Source organism: Phyllostomus hastatus, unplaced genomic scaffold (genome assembly GCF_019186645.2).
Source record: "Phyllostomus hastatus isolate PE091 unplaced genomic scaffold, TTU_PhHast_1.1 phas_contig_137, whole genome shotgun sequence".
Taxonomy (NCBI): domain Eukaryota; kingdom Metazoa; phylum Chordata; class Mammalia; order Chiroptera; family Phyllostomidae; genus Phyllostomus; species Phyllostomus hastatus.
In genome coordinates, this window is record NW_025333583.1 from 12,199,443 (window position 1) to 12,215,934 (window position 16,492).

The window sequence follows — 16,492 nt, forward strand, 5'->3', positions numbered from 1 at the left end:
AGCAGAAACATGCTTTATGACATAGAACAAATTCACAAAAGCCTACGCTAGATCGCCCAATAGAAACATGAAGCGTGTGCCTAGGGCACCAGAGAAGCAGCTGCATCAAACTGGGAGAAGGATAACAGTAAAAAGAAAAAAAAATTGAAGGATTTTAAAAATAATTGTATATTCCAAAGTATACATAAAAAGAATAGCATCTAAGGTGGAGTTTGTGGGGAAAAAAACCCAATCCTGTTGGGCTTTCACGTACACTGTCTTTCATTGCTCACTAAGCGGGGTTAGCATCTGACCATGGGAAGAGTGGCTAATGGTACAATTTCAAAGTGTTTGCTTCTAAGAAGCTGTGGTTTGGAGGAAGCTAAGAGTGTGGTCTAGAAGTGATGGTAAAGAACATAGAGGAAATATAAGTCATTAATTTATATATTAACTAAACAAATATTCACTACACTCCGAGTATGTTTCAAGGTCTTTTGGGCACTGGGAACACATTAATGAAAACAACCTCCAGGTCCAGAGGCAGGTGGAATTTGTGTCAGTAACCCCAAACAAACTTAACTTTTCCATTTCATATGTATGAATTAATATGTGACAGATGGGCACAAAACTTGAAAATAAATGTTGTTCTGCATGCACCTCCAGGACAGGGTCTACTTGCTTAGTATTTGTGGCGAGCTGTTAATATTTAGGAAAGAATTAAGGGGAGGAAGTTTCAGGCTCCATTAGAAAAGGGACTCAATTTCCTCAAGAGATAGCTAGTTTAAGCAAGAAGATAGAAGTGTACATTGAAAAGATGGAGGATATGGAATAGTTAGCTGATGACAGGCACTGAATTGCAAGGCATACAATGGGAAGGGTATCAGAGGAGAGTGAGGGAACAATTCTGATTGGTGGGTAGGTAGACAATATCTAGAATGCAATGGTTGGCTTTACTGTGGTTCTCCAAATAAACACAACAATGGACAGTCTTACGGTATTAATAGTAATGACCTCCTAAGGATGGTAAATAATCAGCCCCAATTTGGGCACTGAGTTCTTAGGCAGAACAAGAACATAGATAATAAGAGCCATGACAATTCAGATAATTAGGAGTGAATTTACTGTTGGATACATCATCAAAAGCCTCAAGTCTAAGAAGAAATAGACTGCTTAGAAATGAGTAGGAGGAAATGAGAGCAAGAAGTAGAGGTGACTGCATAGATAATTGCCATATATTTATTAGTAAATGTTATTTATATAAGAGATATATATTTGTAATGAATATTAAGCAAGTTGGCAATACTTTTGGGTGCAGACATATAATTTGTTATTATAGTTTTGCATATACCTATACTATAATATTTATGTGTAAGATAGTAAAGTTACACTTATTCTGGAGATACATTAATATTCTCTAAAAAGAGCTTTTATAAACTTGTCAAAAATCTGGACAAAGATAATCAAGAAAAATATTAAATACTTTTTTTGCAGTAGTTATGGCTTTCATATAAATATGTATTTTGTGTTTCTAGGCTAAAACATTTCACCTCTTACAATGCCAGTTGATATAATCACCATAAATTTCCAACAGCAACTTTAAATTTTAAATTCATGGTTAAGAAGTTGTAGTTAAACATGTATTCATACAATAATACATAAAATCACTATAATTAACTCATTCTACATTCTTCAAGAACAATTTTTAAATGTCTGCATTACTTAAAGAAAGAACACTTTTCAGATCCCTCTGCATGTGTCTATACATTTAAGAAACACATAATTTAGGCCTGCATTCTCACTAGCCAGTGGGAGAAAATTTAAACATAAGCAAGGTGGGATACATCACATCTTAGTGTAATTATTTCTAATTGTAACTACTGAATAGCACTTTAGATTTTTTTTTGCTAATGTATATTATTATAAATTCATCATTTCCTTTCTTACTCAAAACAAAAAGAAACTGACATAACCCCAAACCAAAATAGAAGCCTCACAGGAAAGCTCACTCTTCATGTGAAAACTACATTAAAATATCTCAACTGAGTGGTTTGGGTAACTCATAAAATTTGTATTTTATATAACTTAAAAGGGGGGAGATAACCAGCAGCTGACATGGTAGGTAGTTGGTATATACTGAGGACATGAATAATCAGTTTCTAAGTAAAAAGCCATTTTTAGTAATTCTGTGGTCAAATCCAGTAAATGATTCAAGAAATTATAGGCCAAACCAGAAGCATGACATTTCCAGAAGGCGAAATCCTGCAGGAGGCACATCACCCTGCGGGACACGTTCGAGGTTGTGCGGCGACCAAAGGCCAGACCCACGGATCCATCACTCCATGTTCCTCGACAAAGACAGTCCGTTTTACTTCCTACCCAGGACACACGTCAACAAGTTCTGCTCTTACCAATATGTGTCAGGATTCTGCACGAACACGTGTCAGACAGTATGAAAGAGTATTTAAAATTTCCATGGAAATTTATTCCCTTATTGCAGGGGCGTCCAACCCATGGCCCAAGGCTGCATGCGACCCGGGATGGCTATGAATGCGGCCCAACACAAAATCATAAATTTACTTAAAACCTTTTTTTTTTCATTAGTTTTTGTTAGTGCTTGTGTATTTAATGTGTGGGCCCAAGACAACTCTTCTTCTTCCAGTGTGGCCCAGAAAACAGAAGGTTGGACACCACTGCAGTGGTTTACTGAACAGAACAAGTTCACCTTTACTGTCAAAGTAGAAGTGTTTTGTATTTAACAACATGGTTCCATATAAGAAAGTAGTTTAATTACACCTAAAACTTTATTACTTGCTATTTTTATATCAACTAGTTCACATCTTTTATTGTTTCCATGCACTTGGACATTCAAACTATTTAAATAACAATTAAATCAAATCTTAGAGTTGTCTTTTTATGAAAACTATTTCAGTAATTCCAAAACCATGTTTTGGGGGCATGCCAATACTTGGTTTTTGCTATTTCACATAAATGGTTTAAAACAAGTTGGGTTTTGCAGTCATACATAAAGCATAAATAAATAAATAAAATATCCGTTTCATTAAATGATATTTCACATACTTAAAATAGTCAAATATTTATATCACTCTACAATTATAACTGAATATTTAAACTCCCTTCATTAATACTAATATATACAACACCATGTTAAGTATATACATGTGTGTACACACATATAAGATTAAACCTTAAATATAAAAATACATTATACATTTTAGTTGTTTACCTAGATATTATTTTAACATATATTAATAAAGAAATGCATTAAATACTTTTAGTTATTAGCAGTAAGTTAGATCACAGGTGGCAAACACAAGGCCCACGGGCCGAATCTGGCCCTCCACCTCGTGTTATCTGGCCCAACACCTTGTTTATACCTGGTGGTAGCACTGAGGTCTCACTTAACTGTTAAGGAGTAGTTACATTTATACAGTCCTAAATTACATTTAGCCCTTTGAAGGCAACTGCAAGGCTGATGTGGCCCCCCGTGAAAATGAGTTTGACACCCCTGAGGTAGACTAAGACATCTATGGACCAGATTTTTATACTGCGGTGGAAAGGGGGTGTTGCATATTTTTTTTATGTTAGAGTGCTTGTTTAATTGGGGGTAATCGAGTAATGATATAACATGTTATAAAATAGCCATATTAAGTGGCTTATTGGAATATCTTTGGTTCCATCAATACTCACCCAAAATCTTTCTAATATATAGTTTTGCTGTTTTGTGATTTAACAGTATAACTTGTTTTATATAAGTTAGATACAAATTATATAAAACATTTACATAAAATAAAATGTATAGAGCTGAATTTAAAATCTTAAAGACATGTATCTTATATTGATCAATCCATGCACACTGATATAAAAGAATGTTTGCATCAAATTATTGTGGTGGACATAGTTGTTCAAAATATTTTTCACAAACACACAAAGTCATACTGGTTTTGAGAGAGCTTCTCAATTTTTTAATCACCGTATAATTGCTAAATGAAATCCAAACCGGTTTAGTGTATATTTTCTCCTTAAAACAAGCATTCCTTGAATAATGCTTATTAGTTATTCACTGTTTGGGGGGAGAGACGGCAGTAAAAAATGTATATCATATTTTCTTTTCATTCACTTTTGTGCTTATCTATATTTTATACTCAATAATACTTAGCTATAACTTAAAGTCTATATTTCCAGGGGAAACTGTTAACTTGAATATAAATGAAAATCCAAGAAGATGTAAGAATTGATTTATTATTCTTAGAAGAGGATAAATTAATCACAAGAGGTCAATTTCAGAACGTTACCATTTCTTTTAATGTGACATAATTATGTTTCAAGAACTGTTCAGCAGTGCATTAATACATACCTGAGGTGCCTTTTTAAGTACAAGAAGGGAAACTGGGGGGTCTTTACAAGACAGGTATTAATGTACTAATAATCTATGCCCTCGAGTCTTCATACTTCTTACATTGTTTTAAGACCATTAATATTGTACAATATGTTCTTCATCTCTAAAATATCCAACTTTGCAAATGAATCAGAAAGAACATGAAATGTATTATTGATGAGACACTTCATTTTATAAATACTAAACTCCATTTTTATAGCTTATTTGGTGTTATCTTATGATTACTAATTTTATAATAAAAAATAAATTACTTCCATTTTAGAGTCCACCTGGGTGCATTATTTGCCCAAAAGAAATTTATAGAACATGTTATTAAAAGAAGATAACAGCATAAGAGAATATTAATATTTTGCATTTCTTTTTTTCTACATTTGAACTGTTTCCATTTTCTATAGCCTTTTGTCCCCTCCATCTCAGCCCAGGAGTTATAATTGGAAAATGAATTATTAAATTACAAAGAAAGCAATGCTGTTGGGCAGGAGGGAACACTGAAATATCTTCAATGGAAATCACACATTAGATGAACAGGGTTGAAAGCATTCCTCATTCTACAGCTCTTCCTGACATTCCAATTGATGAATCTGGTTGGAATAGCCTTTTATAAAGCTTACTCAGTGTTCCAGCATAAAGAGAACAAGCCTTTTGCTTTTCAGGTGTCTCAAAATGTAGCAGGTGATTTGTTTTTTTCTTTTTCTCACAACCCACAACACGTCAGCAATTCCTAGTGACTTTACCTACCAAATCTATCCAGAATACAAACAAATTCATATTACCTTTTCTGTTCCCATTATGCCTCACGCCTTCACTGTCCTTTTGCCTGGCTTGTTGCAATGCTTCCCAGCTGGTCTTCCTGCCTTTACCCTTGTACCCCCACCCCTCTTCTGCCACAGTTTAAGCTCAACTCAGTAACTAGAGTCAGTCTATTCAACCAGAAAATATAAACTGGCTCCACTGTTCAAAACTCCAGTGATTTCCCATCTCATTGAGAATTAAGGACAAAGTCACTCACATGTGCTATGAGGCTCTGTGTTATATGTGCATACCCAGGTAACTACCTGCCTTACCTCTACCATTCACTCCTCGGGTCATTCTATTCCAGTCTCACTGACCTCCTTGCTGTTTCCAAGTCACTTGAGTCCTGCTACCACCATGAGCGAGTTCCCTACCCAGAGGAGCTTGGAATGTTCTTCTCCTGGGCATGTTCTTGTCATCACACCTACTTCCAGTTATCCAAATGTCAGCTTATACTGAGAATTTCCCTCACCACCCTGTCTCATCCCTCCCTCCCTCCCTTCCTTTCATTTCTTTTTAATTTAGAAAGTCCCAGAGGTAGAAAGAAGTGACTCAGCTGGGCTGTGTGGTCTCAGGAAATGAGTTACAGAGCAAAGGAAGGGCCCTTGGAGCTAGGAGAGAGAAAAAAGGGGGATGAAACATCAGTTAAGCTCTTGTGCTCACGCAGGAGAGAGCGGGGGGAGGGAGAGAAATGCCTGACTATCCTGCTTAAAATTGGAAATCTTTACAGTGCTCACCATTCCTTTCTACCCTTCCATATTTTTTCTTTACAAAGCTTATCACCCATAAATACTAAACATATAATTATTATTTTTCATTTGGCTTATTTTCTGAGTCCCAATAGAATGCTGTCTACATGAGGACAGGCATTTTTGTGTTTTTTTTTCTATTTTGTTCACTGCTATAAGATACTGACCAAAACAACGCACATAACAGAGTAAGTACTAAGTGTGGATTTATTGGTTCTATAAATAAATGTTTCAAAACTTGTTTGGGCAGCCACATGAAAGGCACTACTTGTATTCCGTCAGCTTGACTGCAATCTGCGAAACTGATTCTCATCAGTAAATATAGTCAATGCTACCATAAAACTGAGATTCTTAGAGCTTTTTATTGTTTAAATGAAATAATTATTACTGAATCGGATTCCCACTAATGGAGTAGTAACGTATTATAGTGGAATATTTCTTATAATTTACAGCTAGTTTTATAGACATTAACTTGCACATAAGCCAGTTGTTCAATGTAAAGGCTTTATTACTAGCAACTAGGACATCAGAGGCTCCAACGGCATTGCCAGCAAACATCAAGGAAAATCAGAAGGAGAAAGAAAAAAAGTTAGAGGGGGTTGTATAGCTCCCTATTATCAGCACAGAATGGCTATCACTACCTATCCAAATAATTGTGAGAATATTGCAGGGCTTGTTTTTGCTGCCTTATTAATATGTCATGAGGGGAAAATATCACCTAAAAATATTCACCAGGTGCCTATATTGGACTGGACAGGCTCGAGTGCTGTAACAAATAGACTAGAAATATAATGTCTTAAATAAAATAAAATTTATTTTCTTATTGCTAATGAATCTAGACTAGAGGGTGTTACAGGCTAATAGGAGGTAAGGAGTGGGGGGCGTGGAGTGGCTTTACTTTAAACAGGCTAACAATTGCTCTGTTATTTCCCGTAACTGGCTTCTAAGATCACTCTGGTCATTGCCATTGATATGCCAGCCCACCATAAGGTGGGGGGCAGGGATATACAAATGGTATATATCACTTCAACTAATATCCTATTGTGGATAATGTAGAGACGTAACCACACTTAACTGCAAGGGAGGCTGAGAAATACGATTTAGGCAGACAGCCAGGTGAGGAGAGAGTGGATTCTGACTACAGCTAGTGGTATCTGCCACAGTTGGCCCTTTTGCTCACCAAATATTTGTGCCAATTTTCCTTCCACTTGGAGAGTAGTCACGAAAACCCTCTGTCCCCTGAAAGGAGATGACATAAAGTCCCACTCATTTACTGCATGAATTTCACAGTCCATGATCCTGCATGATGCATAGTCTGCCCCGCTGGGTTCAGAGGTGTCACTTGGGCTCCGGTGCCCCACAAAAGAAAAGCCAAGCTTTCTGCCTCCCCACCGCCACAAACACAACGTACAGCGGTGAAGCAAAGACAGAACAACTGCAATGCACGCTCTGGTACAGGAAACAGAAAAAGGGGAACACATGAGAGTCAGTAGTCCAAACAGGTAGAATCCTGGGCAGGCATCTTGAGAAGCTTGGCCATGGCACGGAAGACAATTCTTTGATTGGATTGTGCTTCTCTCCCTAAGAGGAGATCCTTTGTGTGTGGGTGTCTGTGGCCTCTGGCTTTGTTCCACAGCAACTCGTTTCCTGTCCATTATCTTGTACGGCCACACCCGGTGGCAAGGGAGGGGGAGGGCGCTGTGGTCTGGGCCTTCTATGGGGATCGTAAAACACTAGAGTTCCCTCTTTCCGCGAGGTAAGTTAAGGGCCCTGAGGGTGATTTTTTAAAGAGTCATATGGATACAAAGGATAGACTCATGGTTTCTCTGCCAATATAATTCTCTCAAAGGCTTAGTAGGTTTCTGATATGGTATTTGCTTACAGTCAATGCAATACAGCAATGATCACAAATTACTTTTCTAAATAAAGTTTTTAAACATGCTTCATTTTTCTCTCTCAACTTAATCTTGAAGTCATCTGAAAATATACATTTGGATATAAGGACAACCAATAGATTTATTTCCTACTGCGGGGACCCCGAGCTGTCGTACTTTACAAAACCCACTTTTCCTCCCATCCTTGTGGCAACCAAAACAGCTTATGCCCGTGCAGTGTCTCGTTAAGAGAAGTGGGGGCAGCTGCACTCAGTAGCTTCAGCTCCAAGCCCTTCCACTCAAGCAACAAAGCAGGCTTGCGGCCTGCCTTCCAAATACCACAGTGAGACTGTAGTAGAGCTACTCAGCTAAGTATCCAGATACCTTGAAAGAAAAGCAGCCAGAAGTCAATCAGAACACCATATCTGATATTATAAATTGTGCATGCAACACATATCCTCTGACTGCTGCAAAATTGCTACATATTAAAATTCCTTTAATCTCATTGAGGGAAATAACAGAGTCTTTGAATTTTCTAATAACTATAATAATATAGCCAGGCACTAGTAATTCACTTCATGAATACTTATTGATACTCTTATGAGTTAAAGAAACGCAAATTATTTTTGTAGCCAACTGAGATATTTTCTGATTTTCCTATCCTATTTTCATCACTTTGTAGATTCATATAGAAGGAGGCAGCAAAATAAAATAGCCAAATAGAAACAGACTCACAGACAGAGAACACACTGAGAGCAGTCAGAGGGCGGGGGGTCTTGTGGGGCCGGGTGAAAAAGGTGAAGGGATGAAGGGGAAAAACCCAGAGACACAGACCACAGCACAGTGACCACTAGAGGGAACAGGGGACGGTGAGAGGTAGAAGAGGGTGGGGGGTGTAAATGGTGATAGGAAGCAGATCGGACTTGGGGTGGCAAAACACAATATAATACACAGATGATGTCTTATAGAATTGTACACCTGAATCCTACGTAATTGTATGAACCAATGTCACCCCAACAAAAAAGAAAAATAAAAGCAATTTCATTATAGTCTGAATGTTGATGGGAGCAAGGAGAATATTCCCTTTTATGCAAATGTTGATTTTTTTTTGTTTATCATTAATGCCACCAAAATACCATTTGCCAAGCGGTCTCTGCTTAGGATACAATAGTGTGTGCGTGTGTGTTTTAAAATGGATTTTTAACGAATATGTTTGAAAAGTAAGGTAAAATAAATCATTACAAATTGAAACACATACAAATTTCCACTTTACATAAATAATCATGCAGAAGATCATCAAAGTACAATACCATTGTTAATTATTTGTAGAAACCTTGTCGAGTGTTGATGCATCCAGACTAAGGGTGCCACAGATATTATTCTTATTAGCATTTAGTAAAAGTGCCTTTTGATCTGGATTTCTTACATTAATTATAATGACCAATTACCCAAGTTTGCAGTGAGGAGCTAATTAGATGGTCTCGGTAGACAATGTCCAGTTCAGGAACAGTTGAGGGGCAAGGGCCACAGGCTCCGAGGGAAGGGCAGAGTGTCAGTGAGAAAAACACATTCTAAACTCTTCCCATGAACAGCAGAGTCTGTCAGTGTAATTTTTCTTACTAAGAATGATGCAGCATCAGGATAAGAGGCTATGGGCCAGCACAGTACAGCTGCTACCACCACAGCCTGGCCACCTTCCCCCTGAAGTCACTCAGCTGGTTCCAATAACCTTTGACATTTGAAAGACAGTAGTTTTAGACACATCTACACAGCATGATTCATGAGTAATCATAACTTACAGTTCAGTGCTTTGATGATAATTCTGAAAGATATATCAATAACTACTATATAAATAATCAATGTCTCCCTTTTCTGTCAAAATTTGGCTATTCCCTTAGCTTCAAAAATAGTATGAGTTTTTGGTTTTTGATGATGAAAGTGAGCTCTTGACAGTGATGGGAATTTTGAAATGCAAAGAATTTTTGGCATCAGAAGAAATTTTAATCTGTTATATCAACATCTACTGAGTATCAGTTGAAAGGCAGTATTTGGATATTAGGGTCATGGAGAAAAGCTGTCAAGTCTAAGTGTCTGAAATCATACTAAGAAGGGCTGAGTGTATTGGGAATTCATTTTTAGCCATAGTTTGGTTTAAACACTATGACTGTATAACATTTAAAGATATGTTATATTTTACAATGGGCCACGATCTTCTATTAGGGTCTTCATCTAAGACAAAGGCAATACAAATTAGAATTATACACTAGTGTTGAATTTTAGTTATATAAGATGATTAAACCCTAAAGATATACGTACAACATAGTACCTATAGTTAATAATACTGGATTGTATGTCTAAAATTTTTCTAAGAGGCTAGATCTTATACTAAGTGTTCTTATCTTAAAAATAATAATAAATAAAGAGGGTAGGAGGAAACTTTTGTAGGTGAGATACACACACACACACACACACACACACACAAACATACATTAGTGATTTCATGATTTATACTTATAGGTTGTCTACCTGAAATACAACTTTTTATATGTCAGTCATAGCTCAATAAAATGGTTTTTTAAAATTCCAATAATCTATTATAAGAAATATTTATGAAATCTGGTCACATAATTTAAAATATAACATTAAGAATTACGTATGAGTTATTATTCCAAATAATCAAATGGTTCTCATTTTAAAATTAAAGCATATCTTAAACTTCCACTATTTTAAATACAAAAAGGTCTAAAATTGATTATTCATAGCCATATCTCCTCACACAGTGTATTACAACATTATTTGTTCTATCTTTATAATTCAGGTGGATTATGCTATTTATCCATTGATTAAAACCCTTTACCTGCCAAGATCTACTCAGGATACAGAATTTGCCTTTATTATTTTAACAGTAAGGAGTTAATATTAATACATGGGATCATTAACTATGCGTAAGTTGTTAACTAGGTAACCAAAAAAAACCAAAACAAAACATTAAGGTATCATGGAAAATCAACTGCAGTCCTTCTTTGTAGGACTGAATGGACAAAGGGGATAGATGGGAATTAAAAACTTAGAAACTCGTAAAGGGGTGCCCACAGAGCTGAAACTGAGCCCTCTGTGTGTGGGCACTTACTTTTGTGCTGATGTGGGTGCTCTGCAACCCAGAGGAGGGGCCATGCAGAGCTGGGAACACGTACTTCTGCAAAGAGGGCATCTTCACGCGGGCCAGAATGGCCATCATAAACAAATCAACAAACACGTGCTGGTGAGGTTGTGGAGCAAAAGGAACCCTAGTACACTGTTGGTGGGAATGCAGACTGGGACAGCCACTATGGAAAACAGGATGGAATTTCCTCAAAAAATAAAAATGGAACTGCCTTTTGGCCCAGCCATTCCACTGCTGGGATTATACCCTAAGAATCCTGAAACACCAATTCAAAAGAATCTAGGTACCTCAATGTTCATAGCAACACAATTTACAATAGCCAAGTACTGGAAGCAACCTAAGTGCCCATCAGTAAGTGGGTGGATCAAAAAACTGTGGTACTTTTACACAATGAAATATTACTCAGCAGAAAGAAAGAAGGAACTCCTACCCTTCGTGACAGCATGGATGGAACTGGAGAGCATTATGCTAAGTGAAATAAACCTGGTGGTGAAAGACAAATACTATACAATCTCACCTATAAGTGGAACCTAATCAACAAAACAAATAAGGGAGGAAAATAGAACCAGAGACATTTAAATAAAGAATAAACTGACAGTAACCAGAGGGGAGGGAGGAGGAGGGTAATGGGGGAAAGAAGGGGAAGGGTCATCAAGGAACATGTATAAGGGACCCATGGACAAGGACAACATGGGGGGAGGATTGAATGTGGAAGGTGGGGGTGGGTAGGGCAGAGGAGAGTAATGGGGCAAAATAGGGACAACTGTAATTGAACAACAATAAAAAGGGCACCTATTTGCTGGGGCTAATGTCTTTAATGATGGCACAATGCACTTGTTTGTGCAAGTGTTAAAAAGACTGCCAACTGGAATCAGCTGCTGTGATGAGAATGCCTTGCTGTGGTTCAGGCGAAGCGGTGCTAGGCTGATGCTCACTGAAGCAAATCCCTCTTCCTTCTCCAGCCTTGCCATCTCACAAGTAACCCCTATTGCTAAAGCCTGACAGAAAGTCAGCTGGCAAAGCAAGAATGTGGTTTGCAAATATCCAATTCCCAGCATCACTAAAACAGATGTAGAAGGGTGAGTTTGGTGCTCAGAAAAGAACTAGCATAATAGTTGCACCTGGCATTAGGAGGTAATCAACTTCCACATAGGAGAGAGCCCATACTCTCAGTGAATCCTCCCAGAAAATCTGCAGGCTTCTTGTCCCTCTTCTAAATAGGTTACCCATGGTTCAAGGAAGAATGGAGAAAGTTTGTTCCAGGTTGTACACATGCCTTCAAAGCAACAGTGTCCACCTATAAAATGAGCCCATTTCCCTCTTACAAAATAAATTTCAATGGCTCAGTGACAACTATTTACCTAAATTTTTAGCATTGTTATGAGTTATATTTAGAAGCTGGATATTGTTCAATAATTAAAGTGATCAAAAGTCTGACTGTTGAGTTAGAATACCTTAACTAGCAGAAGCAATCATGATATTTAGGAGTAGCTCTTTATATCCTATTTGGATACCTAACGACAGTAATAATCATCCAAATGCACATCAATCACATGTATTCTGATACTGTGAACATAATAGATTTGCCTGTCTTGACTTATGAATGAAATGAAAAACTTTTTTCATGAGATATAGTATAGGACTTTGTATACAATGAATTGCCTAAGTTCTTATAATTTGTGAATTGTCAAGCATTTAATCTGGGAAAACATTAAAATTAAGCATGAAGCAAGTAATTATTTCTGTCATGTTTATGTCTATTCAATTGTTAGTTTGATGATACAGAGATAATAATGCTGTACATGGGAGAACTAACAACGTAACTCTTTAAGATAAGGATTTGTTTCTACCTTGCTTAAAACAAACAGCTTTCCAATGAAGCAATTCTAATCTTATTACATAGGCTTGATCTAGCTACATACCTTTGGAAGGACTCATTATCAATAAAGACTAATGGAGTTAAAAATGGATTTCACAGAGATTTTAAGTAGCTCTCTATATTTTTATCAGCTAACAGTTTTTTTTCAAAAAATGCTTCCCCATGGTAACATTGAGGGGAAACAAAAAACATTACTAATGTGTATTTTTCAAAGTACAGGATTAATAATGTTTAAAGTACTCCTTACCTATTAACGTCCCAGATTTTACTGGTGGTATCCAGTGAAGAAGAAGCCACAAAGTCACCACAGGAATGCCACGTGCAGGACCACACTGCGTGCTTGTGTCCTTCGAGGGTCAAAATGCAATTGCCTTTGGACAGGTCCCATAGTTTAACTGTAGTGTCACCGCTGGATGTAGCCAACTTGTTGCCACTATTTACAAAAACATTAAAAAGTGATTTGTTAAAACATAGATTTATAATTAATTTACTTTTATAAATGGCTTTATTCTGTAATTTGTATGTATTTGTTCATTTTACTTATAATGGCATTTCTAAATGCCTAAATCTTATTATCTTAAGTATACACAATAAGATGCTTGCTTGTATTGCTTAGTAATTCAAGTTGATGAAACGGCCACTGCACATTTTCTAGTTCTTCTATATTCTTTAGATTAATTCCCTAACCGTGTATCTTTTTCAGCATGTGTTAGGTTCAGGGTTACATGTTAGGCTCTGTGGATGACGTAGCCTCCGAATGATGAAAAGTTTAGACACAGGCTAAGACAATTTCAAAAACATAATACAGAACAGTAGGTCAGTGTCACTTATGTTTATATTAATTAACATAAGGAGTATGGTTCAGATGATGAAGAGGAAGAAGTGAATCAGGAATGAGGGGCGTTTGAGCTAGATCTTGAGAGATGAAAGATTTGAAGTGCTGCGTAGTGGGAATGAGTCACTGGGTTTTCCATCCAGATCATTAGCAGACGTTTAAAAAAACTGCTTTTCAAGTGCCGGACACAGAAGGTACTTTAAGAAATGAGTGGGTGTCAGTAACATAAGTGGAAGTGTCTACTTTTTTTTTGGTAAAATATCAGATGCAAGAAGATTTTTCTTCCATTATCTCCCGTGTTGTCCAGCACTGCATTATCTTTCTATGTGTTCTATTAGTAACATCTCTCTCGCTGAACATAATAAAATGCTTATTTTTTCTCCTTCCTTGTGTTTTTGATGAAGAACTGTTTCCTCTCTTTGTTTCTACAGTATCAAGCATTATGACTGGCTAAGTAAATGTTTCCAGAAAAAAAAGTTTGAATGAATGAATGAATGAATGCATGCATGCAGTTACGCTATCACTGAAGAAGAAAAGATGCCAGGTCTTCCTAAGAGACAAAATGGCAGGATCAAGAGAAGAGTATTGCTTGATCCTTTTTTTTTTTTTAGAGGGGTGCTTATTTCTGTGCTGAGAGAATTAAATGTTTATGTGCAGAAGAGAAACAGCCGCTGGAGAAGGAACTTAATAAAGGTATCAGGAAAAGGTGAATTATAGAGTTGAAGAAGTTTTCAGTAAAGTTAGAAGAGAATATTTTATTGTTCAAATTAGTAGAGTTGAAAAAATGCTGTGTTACAGGTAGTTCTTGATAGAAATTAAAAACTGTCCTTTGCTTTGTAGCTGTTTTGTTTTATTTGTACATGTATTTCCCATTCAAATTTTTATGTTTTAGTATTAAAGACTAAACATAGATTTTGGCAAAAATATCAAAACAAATATAGAAATAAAGAGTAATTTAACCATACCTATTTCTCAAATCTTTCTGGTGGCCTAGCAAGCTCTTATGGACATAAATCTTGCCCTAGAACTGTGGTATATTTCTGCCTATGGCTGCAAATCCTTTCATATAAGTTACATATACTTCTCTCCAGTTTTAAACTATGTGTGAAACAAAAATTACAATAAAAATAATTACAAGTGGAATACAGCCATTGCAATTACCTTTTATAAGTGCCATAATCTGATTTTAGCTAAGAATAGATACAAACAATATTCTCATAATATACTGTGATTATGGTTTATGTGTATGAACTCAACCAAATGCAAAATATATAGAATATGAATTTCTAAATTGTTATTTTCAAAAGGCATGATTTGAAATATGGAAAACTGTATGCTTTGGATTCATAAGAAAACAAAGGCATATTGGAGGGCTGAGAGAGGGGAAAAATGGTGAATTGAAATTCCAAAGTTGCTCTCAGTTATGCAAGAGTCAGGGTTTCCTTCCTTCCCACACAAATAGGAGACGCCAAACCCTCAAAAAGAGCAAAAGCTAATCCAGGTTATTAGCATATAGACTCGATCATTCTGACTTTAGGCTCCCAGCACTGTATAGATGAAAGTCAAACAAATATGAGCTTACAAAAAAAATTACCAAACAATGAGAAAAAAAAGCCACAGCTGAAGGCAAAGAGATAAAACAAAACAAAGACATACACCCTAAGGGATCCTAGTTGTTTTAACTACAGGGCAGAGAATGTAACTATGCATGAAATGTGTAAAGCAAAAACAGGGGAAATAAAGGTTATCAAGCAACAGAATATTATAAAAAATGATGAGATCTGAAACAAAAAAGAGCATTTAGCAATAAAAATAAAATTACTGAAATTAACAAACTCGTGGGTGGGTTAATAGCATATCAGAAATAGCAAGAAACATATTAAATGAATTGAAATATAAATCTGAAAAATAAATCACCCCTACTAGAGGAGAGATGGACCAGGAAATGAAAGTGTCTTAGCCGGCTTGGGCTGATAAAACAAAATACCATAGGCTAGAAGTCTTAAACAACAGAAATTTATTTTTTACAGTTCTGGAGGCTGGGGAGTCAAAGATCGAGGTGTCAGATAATTTAGTTCATAGTTCATGGTAAAGGCTCTCTCCCTGGCTTGCAGATAACTGTGCTCTTTGTGTGTCTTCACATGGCAGAGAGAGAGAGGAAGCTCTGGTGTCTCTTCTTCTTTCTATAGAGACATTAATCGCCTTAAGGGGTCTATCCCAATGACCTCATCGAAATATAATTACCTCGCAAAGCCCCCACCTCCTTATGCCAGCACATTGGGGGTTACAGCTTCAACAAGTGAGTTTAGGGAGGATGCAGACATTCAGTTGATAACAGTATATAAGTTAAGGAGTAGGGATGATGAAATAAAAAATATATTTTTTCCTAACTAAAATCTCAAAAGAGGATGGTGTAAAAGGATAGGTGCAACACTCAAAGAATTAAAGGTTGAGAATTTACAAAAACTAGAAAATTTATGAATAGAATTATATATTCAGGAAGAAAAGTGTGTGCCAATCAGGGTAAACAGTATAAACAGAAAGAAATCTTCACTTAGGTAAATTTCAGTCAAGTTCAGAGCACCACACGCAACAATAATAATTAGAAGAATAAGGAGAACAGGAAAAAATAGGAAAGGCATGTTATAGTGCATAGTATGTGATAGAATCCTACTTAGCACATTTTATATATTGGATCTTCATAAGCGTATAGGATGGGCACCAATATTATCTTCAAAACACTTGAACTGTTGAACACACAGCTAGTAAGTGGCAGATCTAGAATTTCTTCAAAGACCTAAGAG

At 36.5% G+C, this 16,492-nt stretch overlaps 1 protein-coding gene across 1 annotated transcript in view; it reads right to left on the reverse strand.

Annotated features, from left to right (window-relative positions):
• The window catches only part of SPAG16 (sperm associated antigen 16), a 734,031-nt gene that overhangs the window by 345,928 nt on the left and 371,611 nt on the right, over positions 1–16,492 (reverse strand). The window contains exon 13 of the mRNA XM_045853989.1: positions 13,101–13,286. Within this exon, the coding sequence (XP_045709945.1) occupies positions 13,101–13,286 (186 nt within the window). The remainder of the gene's footprint in view (positions 1–13,100; positions 13,287–16,492) is intronic.